This window comes from Salvia splendens, chromosome 19 (genome assembly GCF_004379255.2).
Source record: "Salvia splendens isolate huo1 chromosome 19, SspV2, whole genome shotgun sequence".
NCBI classification, from domain to species: Eukaryota; Viridiplantae; Streptophyta; class Magnoliopsida; order Lamiales; family Lamiaceae; genus Salvia; species Salvia splendens.
This window is the reverse complement of record NC_056050.1, coordinates 1,360,753-1,383,693: the sequence shown is the minus strand read 5'-3', so window position 1 is coordinate 1,383,693 and position 22,941 is coordinate 1,360,753. Positions and strand designations below refer to the sequence as shown.

General features: G+C 38.2%; 1 protein-coding gene, 1 long non-coding RNA gene and 1 other non-coding gene across 4 annotated transcripts in view; 1 reads left to right on the top strand and 2 right to left on the bottom strand.

The window, feature by feature from the left end:
* Positions 1-336: 336 nt before the first annotated feature.
* Positions 337-22,941, bottom strand: part of LOC121778106 (receptor-like protein 35) — a 38,083-nt gene continuing 15,478 nt past the window's right edge. The window contains exons 9-16 of one of the 2 annotated variants that reach the window (XM_042175395.1): positions 8,478-8,621; positions 7,594-7,665; positions 7,285-7,428; positions 6,477-6,548; positions 3,789-3,860; positions 2,783-2,926; positions 1,837-1,908; positions 337-1,448 (exon numbers count right to left, since the gene is read on the bottom strand). In XM_042175395.1, the coding sequence (XP_042031329.1) occupies positions 892-1,448; positions 1,837-1,908; positions 2,783-2,926; positions 3,789-3,860; positions 6,477-6,548; positions 7,285-7,428; positions 7,594-7,665; positions 8,478-8,621 (1,277 nt within the window). In that variant the 3' untranslated portion in view covers positions 337-891. The remainder of the gene's footprint in view (positions 1,449-1,836; positions 1,909-2,782; positions 2,927-3,788; positions 3,861-6,476; positions 6,549-7,284; positions 7,429-7,593; positions 7,666-8,477; positions 8,622-22,941) is intronic. The other variant, XM_042175396.1, reaches the window with a different exon arrangement.
* Positions 4,675-4,746, top strand: TRNAG-UCC. Its single transcript has one exon. It is a non-coding gene; the product is annotated as a tRNA-Gly (tRNA).
* Positions 11,887-13,415, bottom strand: LOC121778107. The gene is made up of 2 exons (XR_006045614.1): positions 13,102-13,415; positions 11,887-12,130 (listed from the first exon to the last, which is right to left on the bottom strand). It is a non-coding gene; the product is annotated as an uncharacterized LOC121778107 (long non-coding RNA).

Below are 22,941 nucleotides of genomic sequence, written 5' to 3'. Positions count from 1 at the left end.
TCGATGCACGATTCATCCCTCCGCGCAACGACACGCCATATTTGAGCCTTCTTGGAGGTGATAAAGGAAGATATTCAGTTGTTCAATATGTGTTTGATCCAGGAGGAGATGCCTCGCCATAGCGTTTGCTTTCAACTCTCGTCGTTGCTTTGTGGTTTCCACCTTGAGGACAAGGTGGATTTCAACCGTGGGGGAGTTGATACGATCATATCTTTTATGATCTTCCAATTATTTAGTTTTCCTTTATTCACCATATCTTTCCCATATTTGTTTAGATATTTGTTTCTTGTTCATTAAGTTAGGGTAGTAGTATTAGAGTATTATAAATAGGAGAGATTGTTATCAATCAAGAATTCAATGAATGAAATATTTTCCCTAAACCTATCTTGTGAAACAAGCAATTGCCTTTTTCGTTCTTGTTGCTTTGTGGAAGACGTCCACCAAATCAGCAAGTTTTCGGTCAGTTTCCGCGAGTTTGTCGTGGGAATTGCTCGTTGTTCCGTCGAGAAGGAAGATCACGGAGCCGTTGCGGAGAACGTCCGTAACATGGTGCACACACCGGACCAACAATTATACGTCCGGAAACTAATGGGTTATAAATTTAGAATTGCGTACAAACGGGGAATCAATAATAAGGCGGCTGACGCTCTCTCTCGTCGGGATGTCGGGGATCTATCAGCCGAGTCCTCAGCGGCTGCGGCCGAGAGGGACCGACCAGTGTCAGCGGCGGCACCGAGGGATTCGGAGGAAGACGGGGCGCTGTTGACAGCGGCGGCTCACCCCGTCCCGATATTACTGGATGTGTTGCGGCGGGAGACGTCTACACTTACGGTATCCTTCCAGCTCACCCCGTCCCGATATTACTGGATGTGTTACGGATTTGTCCAAAAATCAACTCATAGGATTCATCCCAACTACATTTCCAGTGGTTTGTAAGCTTAAGTCACTCAGCTTGAATGGTAATAAGTTGGCAGGATCATTACCCCAATCCCTTTCAAATTGTCGAAGACTGCAGATTCTTGATATTGGAAATAACAATATACAAGACACCTTTCCAGTTTGGACCGGAATTATAGACGGGAGACGTCTCCCGCCGCAACAGCATCCAGTAACAATTTCAGGAGGAATTATACCTCTGATGCTGCAGTTAGATGCTGCAAAGGTGGAAAGAGATTTAGGCAAGTTCCCAATGGAAGCTGGAAGGATACCGTTTATCATTGGATTGTTACTAATATCCAAGCTAAATAAAATTAAGCAGTTTGCTAAACCAGAGAGAAACTCCAATTCTTGATTTGGTGATTTAACCCCAGTCAGATTATTGTCACTTAGACCAAGGAATAGCAGATATCTTAGGTTACCGAAGTCGGGGATAAGGCCAGAGAATGAATTGCTGCCCAAGTATATATCCATAAGATGAGAAGCATTGGTGATAGAGGTTGGAATTTCGCCTGTGAGTGTGAGTCTGTTATAAAAACATCGAGATAGAGTGTGGACAGTAATAATAAAAGTTTGAATATGGTAAATATGACCGAAATAATTTAAGTGATAGCGCATTTTAGTTTTTGGGATATCCCACTCTAAACAACACATTTCTTAAAATAGAATTATGACTCTCTACTTTTTCTCACTCATACTTTTTCCTCTCTCCACTTAACTATAAATAACATTACATAAAATCTCGTGCCAAAAAATAATGCTCCGCTTAAAGTGGGGCGAAGGGAAGGATTTGAAAGACATTATGGCGTTAAGATTTCCAAGGTTTAGCCAAAGATTAGTTCAGGATCCCACTACTAGTAGTTACCAGAACATGTGCAAAATTTACCTATATAAACATACCTTTCAACTTATTGTTTGCCAAATTCAGTGTTCCTAGCTTAGTGATATTACCAACTTGGTTGGGTATGGAACCTGAGATGAATATGTATTAGATAGGCTTACACATGAATTCTTGCGAAATTTATAAAACAGAGAACATCGAATCTTGAATAAATTTTAAAGTCCATTACAACTCTTCGAGATCATTGCAACGCCAAGATCCAAAATCAGGAACATGGCAAGTAGTTGTAATTAATATGCAATGTAATATTCACGACGTACAAATTTAGCAAGATACAGGCCTAACAGTGAAGGGCGGTCAAACTTACTTACAAAACTTTATTTAAGTGCTGAAATTGCATGAAAGAAGTCAACTTTAAGATTCAAACTTAACAACGAAAATATTGAAGAGATATAAATTCCGAATATAAATTTATGTTTAAGAAATAGATTAATTGTGGCTAACATTTTATGATTAAATAAGACAAATTTGAAATGGATTGTGGAGAGTGATTAATACAGCTCGATCATTTTGACCAGTTATAAAGATAGAGTTGTGATATATGCAAAACTCAATCTTATTGCAGAACCACACCCGGATGTCATTTTTAGACAATACAGAGGTCAGGTCATTCTTAGTATGTTTTTAGGTCATGATAGTAAGCATGACCTAAAATGATCTAAGAATGACATTCGTATTCTTCAAATCCGGATTTTATAAAATGACCTAAACAAACTAACAATATTTAACAATGATATAAAACAAACTAACAATGACGGGTTCAATAGTTTGACACGAAAAATTAGTTATCCTATTCATACTTATATCTCGGCAATAAATTAGGAAAGTTTAACATCATTTCATCACAAAATTAATAAGACAGTTGTCTGAAAAGAGTATAATTTAAAATTACAGAATTTATTCCGGGCCAAAAGAGTACTACTAGATATAAGTTACTACTCGTACCAGTTAAGTTGTTGCCGCCGAGTGACAATTCTTGGAGGTTGAGTAAATTGTCCAAATTTGTGGGTATACTTCCAGATATAGAATTTCTATCGAGGTATATGGATTCCAACGAGGAAACGTTGAAGATAGAAGAAGGAATATTTCCTATCAAAAAATGAATTCTTGAAGGACTAATAAAACAGAGAACAATCAATCATGAATAGATAGTAAATTTCATTACAACTATTAAAAATCCAACTCCAGCATATGCCAAATAGTGGTTGGATAGATTTAGATACATAAACTTTTGGAATGTTAGAATTAGATTTGGTGAATTGTAGAAAACTATCTACTTCTAGTGATTCGGGACCAAAGGAGTAATAGATATCTAAATCCAAATTGTAGTAACTATGAATATTTATAAATATACCCCGCAACCACAAACTTATTGAGCAAGATCAAATCCTAATAGTAAAGACATGTCAAAGTTACTTTAAAAAATTATTAAAATGCTGAAATTGTATGAAAAAAAATCAATTTGAGATACAAAATTAATTAGGAAAATATTGAAGAGATATAGAGTTTCGAATACACTTTTATGTTTAAGATTGATTTACCATATGCGGGAATTAGACTAATTGTGATAGACATTTTAGAATTAAATTAGACGATTTGAATTGGATTTGTAGAAAGTGATTAATACTCCCGCTTTCCATAGAAATAGAATACATTTTCTTTTTCGTCTGTTCCAATAAAAAAGTCAATATCCATAACAAATTTTTTTCTTTTCACTTTTACTACTTTATTATTTAAGTCTCTCATTATCCACTATATGATTTCAAGTATTTTTTTTTTGTTCTTTCTTGTTTTATCAAGTATGGATTAAAATGTGTGTCAAGTGACATATTTCTACAAAGAAAATTACTCTATAACGCATTGACTTTAATCATTATGAAATCAAACTAGTGATGAAGTCATACCTATATCACTCTATTAAAATCTGAGGAAAGTAGTGATGAAGTCATACCTGTCAATCTATTAAAGTCTAGGGACAGACGAGTTAATGATGTAAGATGTCCAATCTCCTTCGGTATGACACCTATCAATTTGTCGTATAAGAGAAGCATGTACAATTAATTATACCCATATCATACGCTTAGAAACAACTTTGGCAATTAAATGTTTGTTTGGTAGGATACATGTGATAACATTTACTTCCTCAGTCTATAATAGCAGTTTCGTTTTTCTATTTCGGTCCGTTTATGAATAAAAGTTCCGGTTTATTTTTATTATAAATAGTATTTAAGCCTCACATTCTAATAACTCATTCGTTTTATATTTATTTAAAATTAATATATATAAGTAGAACTCTTATTCTACTAATTTTTTTACTCATTTTTCTTAACATTTTTTTAATTTTGTAACAAAACTAATAAGACTCATATTTGCAGACGGCGAGTATAATCTATTGCAATCTAGGGGAAGTAGGGGAGAGTAGTGATGAAGTCATACCTGTCAATCTATTAAAGTCTATGGACAATTGAGTTAATGATGTAAGATGTCCAATCTCCTTCGAATGGCACCTATCACTTTGTCAGGCATTAGTAAACGTCCGCCTTATGCATTTTCTTTTATTTGAATATTTAAATAACTGTAAAAATTGGAAAAAAATTTTATTTCATTTATAAAAATTAATACGTTACAATATGAATTAAAAATTAATACATTTATAAAAATTAATACATTTATTTAAAATCTTCATTTCAATCACACAACATAATCATCTTAATAACTCGAAGAAGCAAATTCTCGTTTCACCGAATTCTACTTTTTAATTATAAATTATCATTTTTTATAACATTATCATCTTAATAAATGTATAAAACAATTTAGTTTTCAAGATATTTTAACTAGTGTTTGTAGTCCAACGGTTAGGATTATTGCCTTCCAAGCAATAGACCCAGGTTCGACCCCCGGCAAACGCATTTTTTTAAGTAAAATGGGGCGCCGAGCCCACAATGGGGCGCCCGATGGGCGCGGACGATAGGCCGTCGTCCGCGTTTCTTCCGCGGATGATACATCGGGCGTAAACATGTACTTACTCCGTTTGCGAGTAGGAGTTTCATTTTTTTTTTATTTCTGTCTGTTCACGAATAGAAGTCCCGGTTTATTTTTATTATAAATTATAAATAGTATTTAAATCACATTCCAATAACTCATTTCATTCACATTTATTTAAAATTAATATACATAAGTGGAACTCGTATTTCACTAATTTTTTTATCTATTTTCTTTATATTTTTTAAATGTCGCGCCAAAAAATAATAAAACTTATATTCGCAAAAAATAATAAAACTTAAATAGTGATGAAGTCATACCTGTCAATCTATTAAAGTCTACGTACAATTGAGTTAATGATGTAAGATGTCCAATCTCCCTCCGTATCATACGCTTAGAAAAGCATGTACAATTAATTATATCCGTATCATACGCTTAGAAACAACTTTGGCAGTTTAGTGCTTGTTTGGTAATACTCCCTCCGTCCCGCACTACTCGCACTTATTTCCTTTTTGGGCGTCCCAAGTTACTTGCACTCTTTCTATTTTTAGTAAAAAATTTCACCTACAGCCGTCATTTTTTACTTTCCTATACACTCATTCCTTAATCTCCGAGCCGAAAAGGAAATGAGCGAGTAGCCCGGGACGGAGGGAGTACATGTGATAACATATGATAGCTTTGTGTGAGATGATTTATCTTAAAATGAGATGATTCGCTTATATATGTGAGAAGACATGTATGCCTTTTCTATATTTTTTTTTAATTAAATTTACATTTTAATATAATTAATGATTTTAGCATAATGCAAAATTTAACAATAGCAAACTTGTTAAATTGTGTAAAATATTAAAAATTCTAAATTGTCGAAATCCTACAAATACTGATAAATTACAATAATTATTGTAAAAGCCTTAATTATGTTCCATAAAAAAGTAAAAATTATGATATTCTTTCTTTTACTTTACTATCTTTTATCTCTCTTACTTTATTCTTTTTTTCTACTTTATTTAACTCACAAAACACAACTTTCTTAAATCCCTGTGCCGAAAAGAAACGACTCAAGTAACATGGGACGGAGGGAGTATAAGATAAGATGTAATATATAGAGGTTTTGAAAAATGAAGCACTTACCGTATAAAAAAAATACCGAAATACCACATCAATTTACCGTACCGAAAAAATACTGACTTTTTGGTACACCCCTTTGTCCCAGTTCATTAGCTGACACATTTTCCTTTTTAAATATTCCCGACCAAGATGACACATATCTATTTTTGATAACTTTCTATCTCCAATTAAATATTCATCTCTCTTTCACTCTCCATTTAATATCGTTGATGAGTTAATAACTTTAGTTTCCTTAAGTTTGAATATGGAAAAAGGGATGAGTATACATCCAATCGTTGAATGATGCAAATAAAACTCAAGGTCCGGTAGATTATCAAGATTCTTCGGCAATCCAGCTACTGGAAAGTTACAATTCAATTTAATGAGTTGTTTTTGTATATTTCAAGTCATCCTTTTTGTAACATTAGTCAAAGTTCAAGCCATGAAATATAGTGCTATCAATTAGTATTTAAAAGATGAGAAAATTTTGTAACATTTATTATGAATAAGTCATGTAATAAACCAGTAACGTACAAGTTTATAAACATACCAGCCAACCGATTTCCACTAAGTTCCAGCTTTAGTAGTGAAGTGAGGTTCCCGATTTGTCTTGGTATGTGTCCTAAATAAATAAATTAAGTTACTGAAAAAATATAGAGCCGTACAGAAATTTAAGTTTAAGATACATATAAAGTATATACTAGAACCACACTAATTGTGACATATTTAGGATTAAATTAGACAAATACAGATTGGGTTGTGGAAAGTGATTAGGTCAACATAACAGCTTATTAAGTTTAGTTTTTTTGATATTGAAATAGTAATCATATTATAACTAAATACGGTTTTATAAAGCTACGGCACTTGTCAGTATAGGGGTGTATGCAATTAATCACATCCATATGTAGAAACAACTTGATCCGTTTGAAGATTTATAAGGTTATTACTATTAGGCATTCCTTTGATCTTATTATCTTAGCAATAAATTGGAAGTTTAACATCATTCATTTAGGCCCAAAAGAGTATCCTTCAGTGTCCCACTAAAAATGAAACATTTTCTTTTTTGGATTGTCCCATTAAAAATGAAACGTTTCCTAAACTGATAGTAATAAAACCATCTCTATTTTTCCCTTCATCTTACTTTACTATCTTTTCATTAACTTAAAGAACAACACTGCATAAAACCCCGTACCGAAAACCAAATGTTTCATATTTATTGGGACAGAGATAATACTATATATTAGTATAAAATTTTATATCAAAAGCTATCAATCTTAATGTGTAGGACCAAAAGCTTTTTTAAGCTAACCAGTTATGAACTAGGGACAAATGAGTACTAGATAAGTTGTTCCACTCACCTGTTAAGTTATCCATGGTAAGATCCAGTGTTTGGAGGTTTCGTAAATTGTCCAAATTTGTGGGTATGCTTCCAGATAGATTATTGCGGGAGAGGTGCATGAATTCCAATGAGGAAAGGTCGAAGAGAGAATACGGAATATTTCCTATCAAAATAAGACAAATAAGGTTAATTAAAATTGTTAAATCAATGTGAAGGCTCCTTGAAATAGTTAAATCAAGGGGTTAAAAACACAATAAATTTAGCACTGTTTATTAGAAATATGAACTGTAATGCAATAGACTAACAATGTACGAGTCTATATATATACCTGCCAACTTATTAGAAGCAAGATCCAACCCTAATAGTGATGAAAGGTTCCCGATTTGTCTTGGTATGTCACCTAAAATTACAAACTTACAAAATTTTATAAAAAATGCAGAAAGTATGTGAAAGAATCCTCAAATCATCAAATAATAGTACATGAGAAAAAAAGAAACAATGCGTCATCGATGATGCAAACAATAGGCTCAATATCTTCAAAATATTTCTGCATCTTTAATTTTTCCTCTTAGGTAATCTGGGTTGTCCAATTTAGGATAATAAGGGCGGATTTGCGGAGACACAGCAGCGGCAGATTTATAGAGAGTGACGGTGTAGGTGGATTTGGAGAGAGAGAGAGAAAGAGAGAGAGAGAGAGAGAGAGAGAGAGAGAGAGAGAGAGAGAGTTAGAAGGAAGAGAGCAGGAGAGTTAGAAGGAAGAGAGCAGGAGAGTTAGGAGAGTGACGGCGATGGCAAATGATTTGCAGAGAGAGTTGGGAGAGAAGGAGAGCAGCGGGACAAAATAATTAGAAGATAATTAGAAGAGAAAAAATATGATATGTAAAATCTAAAATTACTTTTAATTTTATAAATATTTTTATACCAAAACAACCTCTTTTGTGTAGATAAGCATTTTGATTTGCCAAACCAACATAGTTTGGGCTGACTAGATTATCCGACAGCTACATGGGAATAACATTTGGCCATAATTGTTTATTACAGGAAATCTCAAAATTTAATAAAGTTAATGAATTTTACAACAAGTTTTAAGATAGTGGAAAAACAAAATTTCGTAATCAATTGTCCCAGTTATTAACACAAAACTCGAAATTAAGAAACTTGTCTTAAAATAATATATGAAGCACGAATTCTAGGCTAATAGAAAGTTCGCACCTGTTAAGTTGTTCCCGCTAAGATATAACCCTTGGAGGTTGAGTAACTTTTCCATGTTTGTTGGTATTCTTCCATACAGTTTATTCCCACGGAGAAATATGAATTCCAGCCGTGAAACATTGAACATAGAAGACGGAATATTTCCTTTCAAAAAGTAGGAAAATGAGATTAACTAGAATATATAGTTAAATCACAGTGAAAGCTCCATTTCATTAATTATACGCAGATTAATATAGTTACCTTGGAGATCGTTATAAGATATAGATAAATACGTAAGCATACTAAGATTCCCAACTTGGGTTGGTATGTTTCCATTGAACATATTCACCGATAAGCTCAGCTTCTGCAACTCGCTGCACTTATATATATTCCTTGGAATTTTTCCATATAATAGATTCTCTCTGAGAATTAATATCTTCAGTTTCGGAGTATTATTGCATATGTCACTTGGGAGCGCGCCTGATAGGTTGTTAACCCTCAGATCAATGTCTTCCAATAAAGACATGTTTGTAAGAATACCTCTTGGTATTTCTCCAGTGAAGTTGTTAGATGTCGCGTTTACATGCTTCAGACGATGTAGTTTAGACAGCTCAGTAGGTAAGACGCCTGTGAAGTTGTTGGAGCTGACGTCCAAGGTCTGGAGAAACGTTAGGTTTCCCAGATGTGGAGTGAGCTTTCCGTGGAGGGCGAAGTTGGAGAGGTTGATGGCCGTGACCCTGTGGTGTTTGACGCCACAGGTGACACCAGCCCATTCACAGATGGAAGAGTTGGTGAGCCAGCTGTTGCTCAACACACCATTTGTGTCGACAGTGATGGCATTTTTTAACGCAAGTAGAGCATCTTGATCGGTGGTGGAATCGGTTGGTGTTGCAGATAAGGTGAGGGTGAAGATGTTTAAAGTAGTTATTAAAATCATGAGTGAAAAAGGAAGTAAGAAAGAGGTCTCCATGAAAGTGGTTGTAAATTGCAATTTAGTTTTGCTAATGATGATGAAGAGGTCAAAGAAAGAGGGTATTAAATAGAAGTAATCGAAAGATAAATGAAATGGAGATATTTTATCTTCTCAAGAATGAAGTTAGCTAAGAAAAGTGTTCATTTTCAAGTTGCAATCATCTAACAAGATCTCCTATTTTAGTGTTTATTATTTCTCAAGTAATTTATTAATCATAGACACAATTTAACTCGAATACTCATAAATCCAGAAAGAATATCAGGCAATTACCCAACATGCATGGACTTAATTAGGTCCACATAATATACAAAAACATAACGTGAATATAGATTTAATTGTCCTACATAAACAAAAGGTTGACTTAGGTCTACGCAATATACAAAAACATAACATGGACATAGGTCCACATATTAAATGCATGGCCACATACAAAAAATGCTAAGAACAGTTCCACATATTGAGAAACTGTCTATTACTTCTTGAAATATATAGGTCCACTTTTAAAATACAAAAACATAACGCGAACTTAGGTCCACTAATCAACTGAAAAGCAACACTAGGCCAAACGAGCCCGAAAATATCGACGCTAAATAAGCCAGATAGATTAATGCTGATTAGCGTAATTGAATTAATTTAGTATGGATGTAAGTGTTGTAATGTCATAGAATGAATGAAATACAATCTTTTGAACGAATATGTCAATCTATTAAAAGCAAGATCCAACATTGCCAGAGAAGTTACATATTCTTTTGGTACAGCACCTGAATTATGCTGTTATACAATAAGATTAAAAGTTTTATATATATATATATATATATATATATATATACATATACATATACATATACATATACATATACATAATACATGTCAAGTCGTTACGTATAACTTCAAAAAAGTGTGGGTGTTCGAAATACAATATATATATATATATATATATATATATATATATATATATATAGGGTTGCGTTAAAGACAGAACCATTCTTAAGTGTAGAACCTAGAACTCTACATATTTTATTCATTGGATGAGGAAAAAATGACGGTCAAGATTAAAAATCATACATATTAGACTATGTTTTCACGACATTCCGGACTCAACATGTGAAAAAACTCACATGTTGATGGAAGAATGAATGAAACGAAGAAGAGTCCATGCATGCTTTATTTTTTCACTTCTCTGCATTCACCCATTAATAATAGTTTTGGTTGTAATGGGAAGTTGTTGTGCAAATCAACACGATTGGATTAAAAGATCTAACGACCTCCGTTTGGCATTTGTTCTACGTTTAAGAATGGTTCTACCTTGATCACAATCCTATATATATATATATATATATATATATATATATATATATATATATATATATAATACATGTCAAGTCGTTACGTATAACTTCAAAAAAGTGTGGGTGTTCGAAATACATGTCAAGTATTCTATAGAGTAACAATTCTTTAATACTGCTATCAATGTTATCTCAAGAATAAGTAAATAATGAAAAGTCTTCATTTTCCAAGTTGCAATCATCTAACAAGATTTCCTATTTTACTGTTTACTATTTCTCAAATATGATTTATTAATCATAGCCATAATTTAACAACATGCATGGACTTAATTAGATGCACTTAATATATGAAAACATAATGTGAATATATATTCAATTGATCTACAAAAACAAAAAGGTTGACTAAGGTCTACATAATATACAAAAAAACAGATCGTGAACTTAGGTCCACTTGTATGGATGCATCTAATTTTTCCAACGATGACTAATCAATTGAAAAACAACCCTTGGGGCCAAATGAGCCCGAAAATATCGGCGCTAAATAAGCCAGATAGTTTTTATTTCATTATAACGTAATTAACGCTGATTAGCCTAATTGAATTGATTTAGTATGGATGAAAATGTTGTAATGTCATAGAATGAGGTACAATCATTAAAACCCACCTGTCAATCGGTTAAAAGCAAAATCCAGCGTTGCCAGAGAAGTTACAAATTCTTTTAGTACAGCACCTTAATGATGCCGTTATATAATAAGTTGTTATAACATATATTTTTGAAGAATTTTGAAGTGTGAAAGAAAGCTTTTGAGGTTAAGATTATACCATATTAAGTGGTTAAAAAACAATAAGGAATGCTGGGAACGTTATATGAATCAAGTCCTAATCGTGGTAAAAAGGAACTGAAACTTATTCACCCATTACATAGGAGTTTTTTTTGTTGAATACTATCTCTATCCACAACTAATAATAGTCTTTTTAATCCATTTTTGTTGGTGTACAATTTTTTTTCATTTTTGGTAATATGCTGCTTTTTTTATTTCTTTCTTTCTCCTATTTATATACCTATAACTAATAATACTCTACTCATTTTTTTCTCTTTTAAGACTAGTCCAATTTTATATCAAAGCTTGTGTAGTATTGGTAGTGGACGGAGGTAGTAATTCTATACATTGTTTTGGTGAAATAAAAAGGATTAAAATATCGAATGAATTTTGGAGTAATGTATAGAGTGGAAATTTGTACAAAGGTAAAGATTTGCTTGTTGTAGTGAACAAGGGGTAAAGATTCTGGCTTAACTGGATTAAGTATCAGACATTATCTACCTTACCATGTTTTCCTTTTATCAATATATCTCCAAAATGAAGTAAACAATGGCAAGCCTTCATTTTCCAAGTTGCGATCAGCTAACAAGATTTCCTATTTTAGAGTGTATGCAACCACAAAATCGAGTGTTCATAAATATCCAGAAACAAAATTAGGCAAACACAACATGGACTTAGGTCAACATAATAAATATAACGGAATATAGATTTAATTGACCTACAAAAAGATAACATGGACTAAGTCCACATATTAAATGCATGGCTAGTAAAATAATAAGAACAGTTCCAAATATTAAGAAACTGTCTATTGCTTCTTGGCTTAGGACCACATATATATACAAAAACATAACATGGACTTAGGTCCCCACTTGTATGGATTCATCTAAATTTCCCAACGAAGACTATTCAGTTGAAAAACAACACTTTGGTGGTACTCTGGACATGAAAATATATTCATTTTGATACAATCTGGTTCTTATATAGTTATATATAGTTGCACCTTGGATATATTAGAGGATATTTTGATAATATTGGTTCCTATATATGTTTAGGATTTTAAGCAGTACAAACCTTGGAATCATTTTATCCTCCTACTACTATACTATACAATTTTAAAAATGATTGAAAAAAGAAATGACTAAGAACTGTAAACTAATGACGTGCATTTCAAATTTTGTTTATGGAATTAGTTCCTTTATGAATTCAACATCGAATTTTCATATCAATCAACATGAAAAAGATTAGCATTTTACAAATTTTTAGTTTTAATGATTCCAAAGCTTGGAGAATAAGTCATATCGATAGAGAGCAATCAATATGGGCCCGGTCCATATGAAGAAAAGTTTAATCCTACGAAGCCTAGTGACTTAGCTAGTGGGCTTGCTCACTCTAAGGCCCAATGGGGGCAGAAATATAGATCCAAATAATCGTAATAGAATAAAGATTTATAAATAATTGCTCAAGCTGTTACAATTTCGGAAAAAGTGGTCTTTCAGACATTTTCACAAACATCTTAAGCGCATCAGTATTTACAATACAAAAAGTAAACAGAAGAAGAGTCCGTACCTTCAAAAGAGAAAAACTCAAAGCAGCCTCAAATTCCCAATTTCAGTAGGTTTCCTACAGCTGAAACTGCTTCAGCCAATCTCCCCATTAATCTACACAGACAGCACATATGTGTGATCGATCGTTTATAGAATGGAAAATTAGAGCAAATCAATTTTGCAAATCGCAATTGATCTTGTGTTTAGAGTACTCTTCTAGGCATTAGATACACAATGTGACACCTCATCTTTTTTTTTGATTGACACTTAGCATTAGGAGAATCCCAAAAGCCTAAAGCTAGACATTTGTCACGCAAGTTAATTTGGCAAAATGATTAGTCGGATATCCATTAACAAAACACAAGTGAGAAGTCTTAGCTATTTATCAAGCCCAAGTGATAATATTTATGTTGAGGCCCAAACCATCGTATTCGATAAGCCCAAGTAATAATATTCTACTTTTTAGAATAAAAATTCATGTATACTAAACACTATCCACACATATACTCCCCCGTCCGTTAAAATTTGGCACCATTTGATCCGGCACGAATTTTAAAAAATATAATAGAAAGTGAGTTGAAAAAGTTAGTGGCATGTGGGTCTTATTTTTATATATTAATTTTATAATAAATTGTGAGTGAAAATGAGTTAGTGGAATGTTGGGTTCACAACCAAAAATGGTAAAAGTGAAAGGTGACAAATTTTTAGAGACGAATAAAAAAGGAAATAAGTGATAGATTTTCAGGGGAAGGGGGGAAGTAATGTTTTATAGAATCTTCAATTTACAATATAAGTTGAAAGTTATGCTATTAAAACAACAATAGCCATTATTCAACCTCAAAGGCTCAACCTTCTATCATCTTTAGCTTCTTTGTGGTGCCACATTTCTTCTACGGCTTCTCATCTTTATCCTGTAAAATCTATAGATCCATTCCACCAACCATTTAGGCCATCCATACCCAAGAATCACACAACTGATTACGAATCCAAATCCATATCCGAAAACAACCGCTTGCCAGCAGAATCCATCTAGAATACCATAATCATCATAACCATCTTCTTGCAGCATCATAGGAGGCGAAGGCTCTTCACATTTTCTTGTTAACGGAAATCCACATAGTCCAGAATTCCCAATATATGATGTATTTTCAAATGTGGAAAACTGGCCATTGGATTGAGGTATCTTCCCTGAAAGATCATTCAGGGAAAGGTTCATCACAGCAAGAAATGTGAGCTTTGTTAGCTCTGTTGGAATTTCCCCTTCCAATCGATTTGAAGACAAGTCCAACGACTCGAGTTCTGTCACGTTTCCAAAAGATGCAGGTATATTTCCTGTGAGGCAATTGTGAGACAGATTCAAATACATCAATGAATTCAAATTTCTAATGGAGGTTGGGATACTGCCCGAAAATCTGTTGGATGACATGTCGATCGTTGTGAAGGTTGTCAGAATTGTACCATACGACAGATTCAAACCTTTTACCGTTAATATCAATGAATCTGTATAAAATGAAGACTGATCTCCTTCTCGATTATTCACACGTGCATCTATCATTGCTTTGAAACTACTCAAATACTCACGGGGCAGATTTCCAGTGAATGCATTATGCGATATATCAAAAACTTGCAGGTTAGGGAATGGAAGCGTAGCCTTGGAAGAGAGAAAAGAAATGGTACCGCTGAAGTTGTTGGATCTCAATACGAGGACACGAAGATAAGTGAGATTTCCGGTCTGATGGTGATGAATGCAGGAAAATACAGATCACGACACAGAGATTTACGTGGTTCGATTTACTGAGGTAAATCTACGTCCACGGGAAGAAAAGAGGGCAGAGTTGTATTGCTTGATCTGTTTTCTACAGCTTACAATACAGACTTGCTATTTGATCTTTTATCTCTAGAGAGCTTAACCTTTCTTTATCTGATCTGAGTTCTATTTATACATTGAACTAAGATCGTGGCTTGCATCACCACTAATGATGGTTGTGAATGTCGTGGAGGTCATGGAGATCCTGCATGGGTCCACTATCCTGCATGAGATCCTGCATGAGTCCACTATCTCTGTGCTTGATCCACTATCCTGCATGTGATCCTGCATGAGTTGACTATCTTCCAGTTCGGTCGAATATTGAGACCGAACTGCTGAACTATTGCCGAGCAGCTTTTGCCGATCTGAGAGTAGAGCTTGATTGGTCGGCTTTTACCGAGCTGTAGGCTGGGGCCGAACTCTTTGGTAATGCCGAACTGATACTCTTCCTTGGGCTTTGGGCTGATGGGCCGTCACTGCTATTGGGCTTGTTTAGTACGTACTCCATCACTACCCCCCCGAAAAGCGAAGTGAATCACTTCGGCGAAGCGAGTCACTTCGGCATTCTGGATAAAGGTACGGGGGAGGCTGACGTCAGGGGACGTGCCTTGCGCGTGACTGCATTAAATGCGACAGTAAAATCCGGCCGTTGAATCCTGAAAAGGTGGGATTCGAAACGGTGCGATGATTTTGAAATCTTCTCCGAATCTGATAAATACGTCCTTTCTTCATCATTTTGAACACTTTTGCTATTGCTTCTTCTGCCTTCTCTCTCTTTTGTGCAAAAATTTCCTTTCCGCTTTCAAGAATCTCTTCAGAATTTCTTCACTTTCAAAGAGTAAGAACTATGTCTTTTTCTTCTTCTTCTGAGTCAGGTAGCGGTAGGAAAGGGGGTAAGAGGTCTTCTAGCCGGAAAGAATCCGGGGAGAAGACCGTAGAGTGTTTTCACAGTATCTTGAGTAAGGATACTGTGATATCCTTACACGAAAAATATTTTTTACCTGGGGGGAAGGTTGCGATTCCCGACGACCTTCATAGGGCTGACTCGCCGCCGGAGGGTTACGCCACCGTTTATGAAGCCGGCTTGGAATGCGGGCTTCGTTTCCCTCTTCCCCCTGCCTTTGTAGAGCTGCTAGATTTTTTTCAACTCCCTTTAGGTCAGGTGACTCCGAACTCTTGGAGGCACTTATCGGCTTTTGCTGCCGAACTGCGTAGGCTAGATAAGGATCTGTCTCTGAGGGCAATCCTTAATTTTTTCCAGTTTAAGAGGAAGGGATCTTGGTTTTACTTGGTCCCTTTACAGCCTTTTAGGGCCTTTTGTAAAACCAAATGGCCGAAATGGCAAAATCGCTTCTTTTTTTATAATAGGACAGCGGCTCCTGGCTTTCCCTGGAGAGGGCCGAAGTCCGTTATTCCTCACCCTCGGGTAGAACCGTTGGACGAGCTCGAGGCCGAGCTCAATAAGATTCCCATGATTAGGAAGAAGTACTCGGAGTCTGAGCTCGTCAAGGGCGACTTCTTGTTCGACTCCTCGTCTTCGGACGAAGAGGCTGAGGGTGAGGATTTCTTTTTTATGCATTACTGCTTTGACGACGAAAACTAACCTTGTTTTCTTGCTTTTTGGCAGTGTTCATGCTGAATAAGATTAGCCGCAAATCCTCCGAGCTTAAGGAGCCGGAGAAAGAGAAGGCTACCAGCTCGGCGCCTGATGCCGAGAAGAATCCGAAGAGGCAAAAGACCTCTTCGGGTCCAAAGAAGCCGGAGTCGACTTCGGCAAGTAGGAAGGGGAAGACCCAGAAGCCCCCGAGAGCGCCAGAGAAAGACGTGGTCTTGGCGCCTCCTTCGGAGCATATCTGTGAGCCATTTTTATGGCCCACGGACTTCGCCGAGGTGAATTGTCTTCTTGATTCTTTGGCTTTGCTTCTGTCCTGTATTTTTGGTGCCCTCTGTTGACTTTTTTCTTTATCCATTTTCAGAGGAACGATATGCTCTCCAAGCTCGTCGCCGTCGAACTCTCCAAAGCGTCCAACGACTATGCTGAGATGCAGAGGAAATTGGCGGCTGCTTGTCACCGGGCCGAGCAGGCTGAGGCAAACTTTGAGAAAGCCAGAGCTGCTAGGATTTCGGCCCAGGATGAAGCTCAGTTTGCCAAAAACCAGCTCGTCATCCAGCGAGAGCAGACGAAACGGAGGGATGCTGCCGCCGTGGTTGCCCAAGGAGAGGGTCTCCGTGCTTTCGTGGAGAAACTCTTTCTGAGCAACCAATTCTCGGCCTTTGTCGGTGATCTTCTGAAACTGATGACCGATAAAGCCGAGCAGGGGCCTGAAGTCGTCCTGCCGCTGTACGGCCGGGAGATAGCAGCTCGGCTTCAGAGCCTGCCGGTGCTTGAGGAGCTTGCTTCGTCCTCGGTCCTGCTTTCTGCAGACCAAGTTCGTAGTTGCCGAGCTGACCGCGATGAGAACATGGAGGCTATCTTTGCCTCCATAGGGTCAGTTTCACCCGCTCCAATCTTCCATGGAGAAGGTGAGACCGAGCAGCATGAGCGGCAGACCGGCGATGAGCAGGCCGAGCAGGAGGCGCAGCAGATCGGCTACGGTGGCGCCGAGCAGGCTGGGGAGAGCAGGGAGGCCGAGGCTGAAGCTGAGGCAGACAAGGAGAAGGAAGCTGAACCTCACCGAGAAGGCGGAGACGAAGCTGGCGGAGTATGATTTCGTCTCCCTTCTCCTAGTTTAGTTTCTTCCTTCTTGTAAGATGACCTTGAAGCCCTCCTTGTGTAAAAAAAATTTTTCCTTATGTATGAAAAAATTCTTCTGTCTACCCTTGTGTCTTCGTATAGCTTTTCGTACTCTCTTACTCCTGTTGTGGTTTACTACCTGCTCGGTAAGCTGAAATGCCGAACTGACGTAGCTGCTTTGTATTCTTAACTCTCAAGGAGCTGGAGGTACTTCACTGGAAGCGGCTGTACTCTTCGGCTTTAGACGAAGCTGAGAAAAGAGCTATAGCTGACCAGATGAAGAATGACGAACTCTTGGCTCGTTCAATGAAGCTGGAGGCCGATAATAAGGACTTAGAGTCCGAAAAGAAGGATCTGGAGGCCGAGCTGAATACTGCTGTCGCTGAGAGGACTGCGTATGAGGATTTCATCAGCAGGCGCGGGGGAATGACCATCTCTGAAGTTCAGGAACGAGTTGACGAACTGTGGGAGGAATATCATGTACTCCGGAGGAACAATGCGCTGGAGAGCTCGGCTTGCCAACAAGTTGTGAAATCATTGCGGCGCTGGGCTTCTCGGTACGACATCGTTCTTTCCCGGCGTCCTCCAATCGAGAGATTCCTTAGGCATTTCCCGCCAACAGATGTTCATACTCCAGCTCAAACCCTTGATTCACTTGCTCAAAACCGTACTCCAAGTCAGCAACGAACTCTGGAACAGCCGGAAACGTCAAGACGAGAACGGACTGAAGTTCGTAGAGGAGCTGTGATTATGAGTGAGCAAGATCAACAAATGCTTCGTGAAGAGACTCTTCGCCGCCGAGGTGCTAGAGCTTCCCGGGCTCAGGGAAGAGGCGGTAGGTCGATTAGAGCATCTCGTCGACCTGCTTATTCTTCAGCTGCCGAGAACGCCCGAACTCGGCTTCACGAGGATTTTGTGAATAGATGGCTCAACTTTAGCAACCCTGGACAGTAGAATAGTCCTTTGTAATAGCGTAACGCCATCTCGTAGGGTAGCGGAGTTGTGTGCCGAACAAGATTTGAAAAATGAAATTTTGTTTTCGCTTCTAACACTGTGTATTTACAGCTTAGCGAAAAAATTTCATCGTACTTGTCCTCGGTCTTATGAAGTAAACTTCTTTGACCGGACTTGGTCCTTGGTCTTATGAAATAAACTTCTTTGACCGGACTCGTCTTTGGTCTGATGAAATAAACATCTTTGACCGGACTCGTCTTTGGTCTGATGAAATAAACATCTTTGACCGGACTCGTCTTTGGTCTGATGAAATAAACATCTTTGACCGGACTCGTCTTTGGTCTTTATGAAGTAAATTTCTTAGACCGGACTAAGCTTGTGTCCTAATTCGGCGAGTTTTATCGCGTGGATCGGACTTTCCCTTGTCCTAATTCGGCGAGTTTTATCGCGTGGATCGGACTTTCCCTTGTCCTAATTCAGGCAAGTTTTATCGCGTGAATCGGACTTTTGTTGCAGTTCGTTTCAGACGAAGTGCTTGATTCTTAAGCTGAATTGTGGTCTTGTATCCTCTTTAGAAGCTTGGACTTCACAATCGTTGGCTTATTGCAGTTCGTTTCAGACGAACTGCTTGTTTAAGCTGAATTGTGGTCTTGTATCCTCTTTAGAAGCTTGGACTTCACAATCGTTGGCTTATTGCAGTTCGTTTCAGACGAACTGCTTGTTTAAGCTGAATTGTGGTCTTGTATCCTCTTTAGAAGCTTTGACTCACAATCGTAGGCTTATATATGTTCTAAAAAGGGGATCAGCCTTCGAAGAACAAGATACCTCAGCAACATTTGTAAGAGACGACACGCACATAGACAGACAAAACACACCTAGACAAATAAAAAGCACATAGAGACAAAAACGCACATAGCCTTAGGACCGAACTAGACACAAGACTGACTGACCGGACTGTCTCTTACAAATGGAACTTTTTGAGGTTGGAAACGTACCATGTTCGGGGTACTTGTGCTCCTGACACGTGAGTCAATTTGTAAGACCCTTTGCCGAGGACTTCTGACACCCGATATGGACCTTCCCATGTGGGTTCGAGTTCGCCCAGCTTTTCTGCTCGGCTTACTTCGTTGTTTCTCAAGACGAGATCTCTCACTTGAAATTGCAGCTTTTTCACCCTTTGGTTATAATACCGGGCTACTTGCTCCTTGTACTTGGCTGCTTTTATGCAGGCCAATTCTCTTCTTTCTTCGGCCAGATGTAGTTCGGCTCTCAGTCCGTCATCATTCATTTCTGAGGAGAAGTTTAGAGTTCGGGGACTGGGTATGCCGATCTCAACCGGAATCACGGCTTCAGTGCCGTACACCATCGAGTTCGGCTCCGGTGTGACTTCGGTCATTTCGCCTGCCTCTGACTCCGGCTGCTGTGATTGCTATGCTTGATGGTGCCGATCTTATTGCTCGGCACTTTTAAGCGCAATCTGCGAACACACTTGCTCTTTTTCGATCACCTCGGATGACCGCTATCCCTCCTTTGGTGGGGAAGGTGTTCGGCGAGGAAGCCTCTGATCGCTATGATCGGGCTTCTTTTTGTCTTCTCTAGATGAGCTGTCTAAAGACCGTTTTCGACGGTCTGCCTCATCCGCACGGGAAAACTGGTCTGCAATGTCCCACATTTCTTGAGGTGTTTGCGGACCGCACTCCACGAGCTTTCTGTAGAGAGCTCCAGGCAGGATTCCATTTTGGAATGCCGAAATGACAAGTAGATCATTGAGATTATCTACTTGTAGGCATTCCTTATGGAATCTCGTCAGGAAGTCGCTGATCTTTTCGTCGCGACCTTGACGTATAGAAAGCAGCTGAGCCGAAGTAATTCGGGCTTCCGGTTTCTGAAAGAACCTCCTGTGGAAAGCATCCATTAGATCTCGGTAGGATCTAATGCTGCCTTGAGGAAGGCTGTCGAACCACCTTCTGGCGTTCCCGATGAGCAGCTCGGGGAACAGCTTGCACATATGGACCTCATTGAGACCCTGGTTCGCCATATTATATTGATAGCATCCCAAGAAGTCATGAGGATCCACTAGCCCGTCATAAGTCATTGACGGTGTCCGGTAGTTCCGCGGCAAAGGAGTTCGGGTGATATCGTCCGAGAACGGAGTCTTTAATGCTCCGTACATGGCGAACCCGACATCTCTTCGGTACGGAGGAGATGGAGTTCTCCTGTGGTTCCGGTACCGAGGAGGAACAGGAACATGTCGGGGTTGAGGATTCTTTCTCCTGGAAGACACGTCACTACTGCGGTAGTGACTTTCATGTCTGGATGAGGAGGGAGAATCCGCCGTTGTCTTCTCCGGCTGTTGGCTCTTCTGCAGGAAGGTTAAGAACTCCTCCTGCTTCTCGGCCAAGAACAGCTTGACAGCTTCATTTAAATCGGGCGGCTGGGAAGACTCGGTGCGATCTCTCCTGGAGTGGCTTGTTCCTTCTTCGTGAGAACCGGAGGTAGATGTCTCCCGAGGCCGTTTTTCAGACCTGCGAGCTGGACTAGCTTCCTCACGGTTATCACGAACGGTATTATGGGTGTTATGTGATCTGGTATGCATTTTTTTGGGGTGGAAAAAAGATCAAAAATTCGCTTTATCACAAATTTGATTCTCTGTTTCCCACAGACGGCGCCAGTGATGGTTTGGCGAATTTTTGATGGTGATGAATGCAGGAAAATACAGATCACGACACAGAGATTTACGTGGTTCGATTTACTGAGGTAAATCTACGTCCACGGGAAGAAAAGAGGGCAGAGTTGTATTGCTTGATCTGTTTTCTACAGCTTACAATACAGACTTGCTATTTGATCTTTTATCTCTAGAGAGCTTAACCTTTCTTTATCTGATCTGAGTTCTATTTATACATTGAACTAAGATCGTGGCTTGCATCACCACTAATGATGGTTGTGAATGTCGTGGAGGTCATGGAGATCCTGCATGGGTCCACTATCCTGCATGAGATCCTGCATGAGTCCACTATCTCTGTGCTTGATCCACTATCCTGCATGTGATCCTGCATGAGTTGACTATCTTCCAGTTCGGTCGAATATTGAGACCGAACTGCTGAACTATTGCCGAGCAGCTTTTGCCGATCTGAGAGTAGAGCTTGATTGGTCGGCTTTTACCGAGCTGTAGGCTGGGGCCGAACTCTTTGGTAATGCCGAACTGATACTCTTCCTTGGGCTTTGGGCTGATGGGCCGTCACTGCTATTGGGCTTGTTTAGTACGTACTCCATCACGGTCCATACTGGAAAGGTGTCTTGTATTCTGTTGCTTCCAAAATTAAGAAGCTGCAGACTTCGACAATTGGAAAGGGATTCCGGTAATGGTCCTTCCAACTTATTACCATTCAAGTTGAGTGATTGAAGACTACAACCCTCTGCAAATGTAGTCTTGATGATTCCCCATTCCAAACAGTTGTTATACAAATATAACCTCACAAGTCCTTCCAAGTATCCAATCGTTGTCGGGATGAATCCTGTGAGTCGATTATTGGATAATTCCAAAACCTGCAAATTCCTCAAATTTCCGACTCCAGGAGGAATAGTACCGCGTATGCTGCAGTTAGAAGCTCTAAAGCTAATAAGAGAAGTAGATAAGTTCCCAATGGAAGCAGGAAGGATACCATTCATAATGGCATTGTTGCTAATTTCCAATAGAAGCAAATATGGGCAGTTTGTTAAAGAAGAAAGAAACTCCAGTTGTTGATTTGGCGATTCTGCTCCCTTCAGATTATTTTCACTAAGGCGAAGGACTTGCAGTTGTTTTAGATTGCCAAAGTCGGGAATGGAGCCAGTGAATGCGTTTCTGCTCAGTTCTATAGCAGTAAGCCGAGAAGCGTTGTTGATAGAGGTTGGAATTTCGCCTGTGAGTCTGTTATAATTTAAATAAAGAAATTCGAGATTGACAAGTGAGAGCCCCATGTTTGAAGCGAGACGACCATAGAACTGATTCTGTTGAAGAGAGAGCATCTTCAAATTTGATAGGTTGAATATGGAAGAGGGGATGAGTCCGGTCAGGAAACCGTTGAAGGATCCCTCTAAGAACTTGAGCTCTGATAGATTACCAAGCTCTCTCGGCAATTCAACTGCAGGAAAGTAATATAAAAGAATAAAGCACATGAGAAAATAAAATAAAAGATGGGATATTTTTATAATGACTCACTTATGGTGGGATATCTAAAAAAAGCGACTTGCTTATAGGGGAACAAAGAGAATATGAATTATTTAAAATACTAGAAATTTAGTAATGGTATCATGAATACCCGCCAACTTATTCACAGCAATATTGAGCCCTAATTGTGAAGAGAGGTTCCCGAGTTGCTGGTATA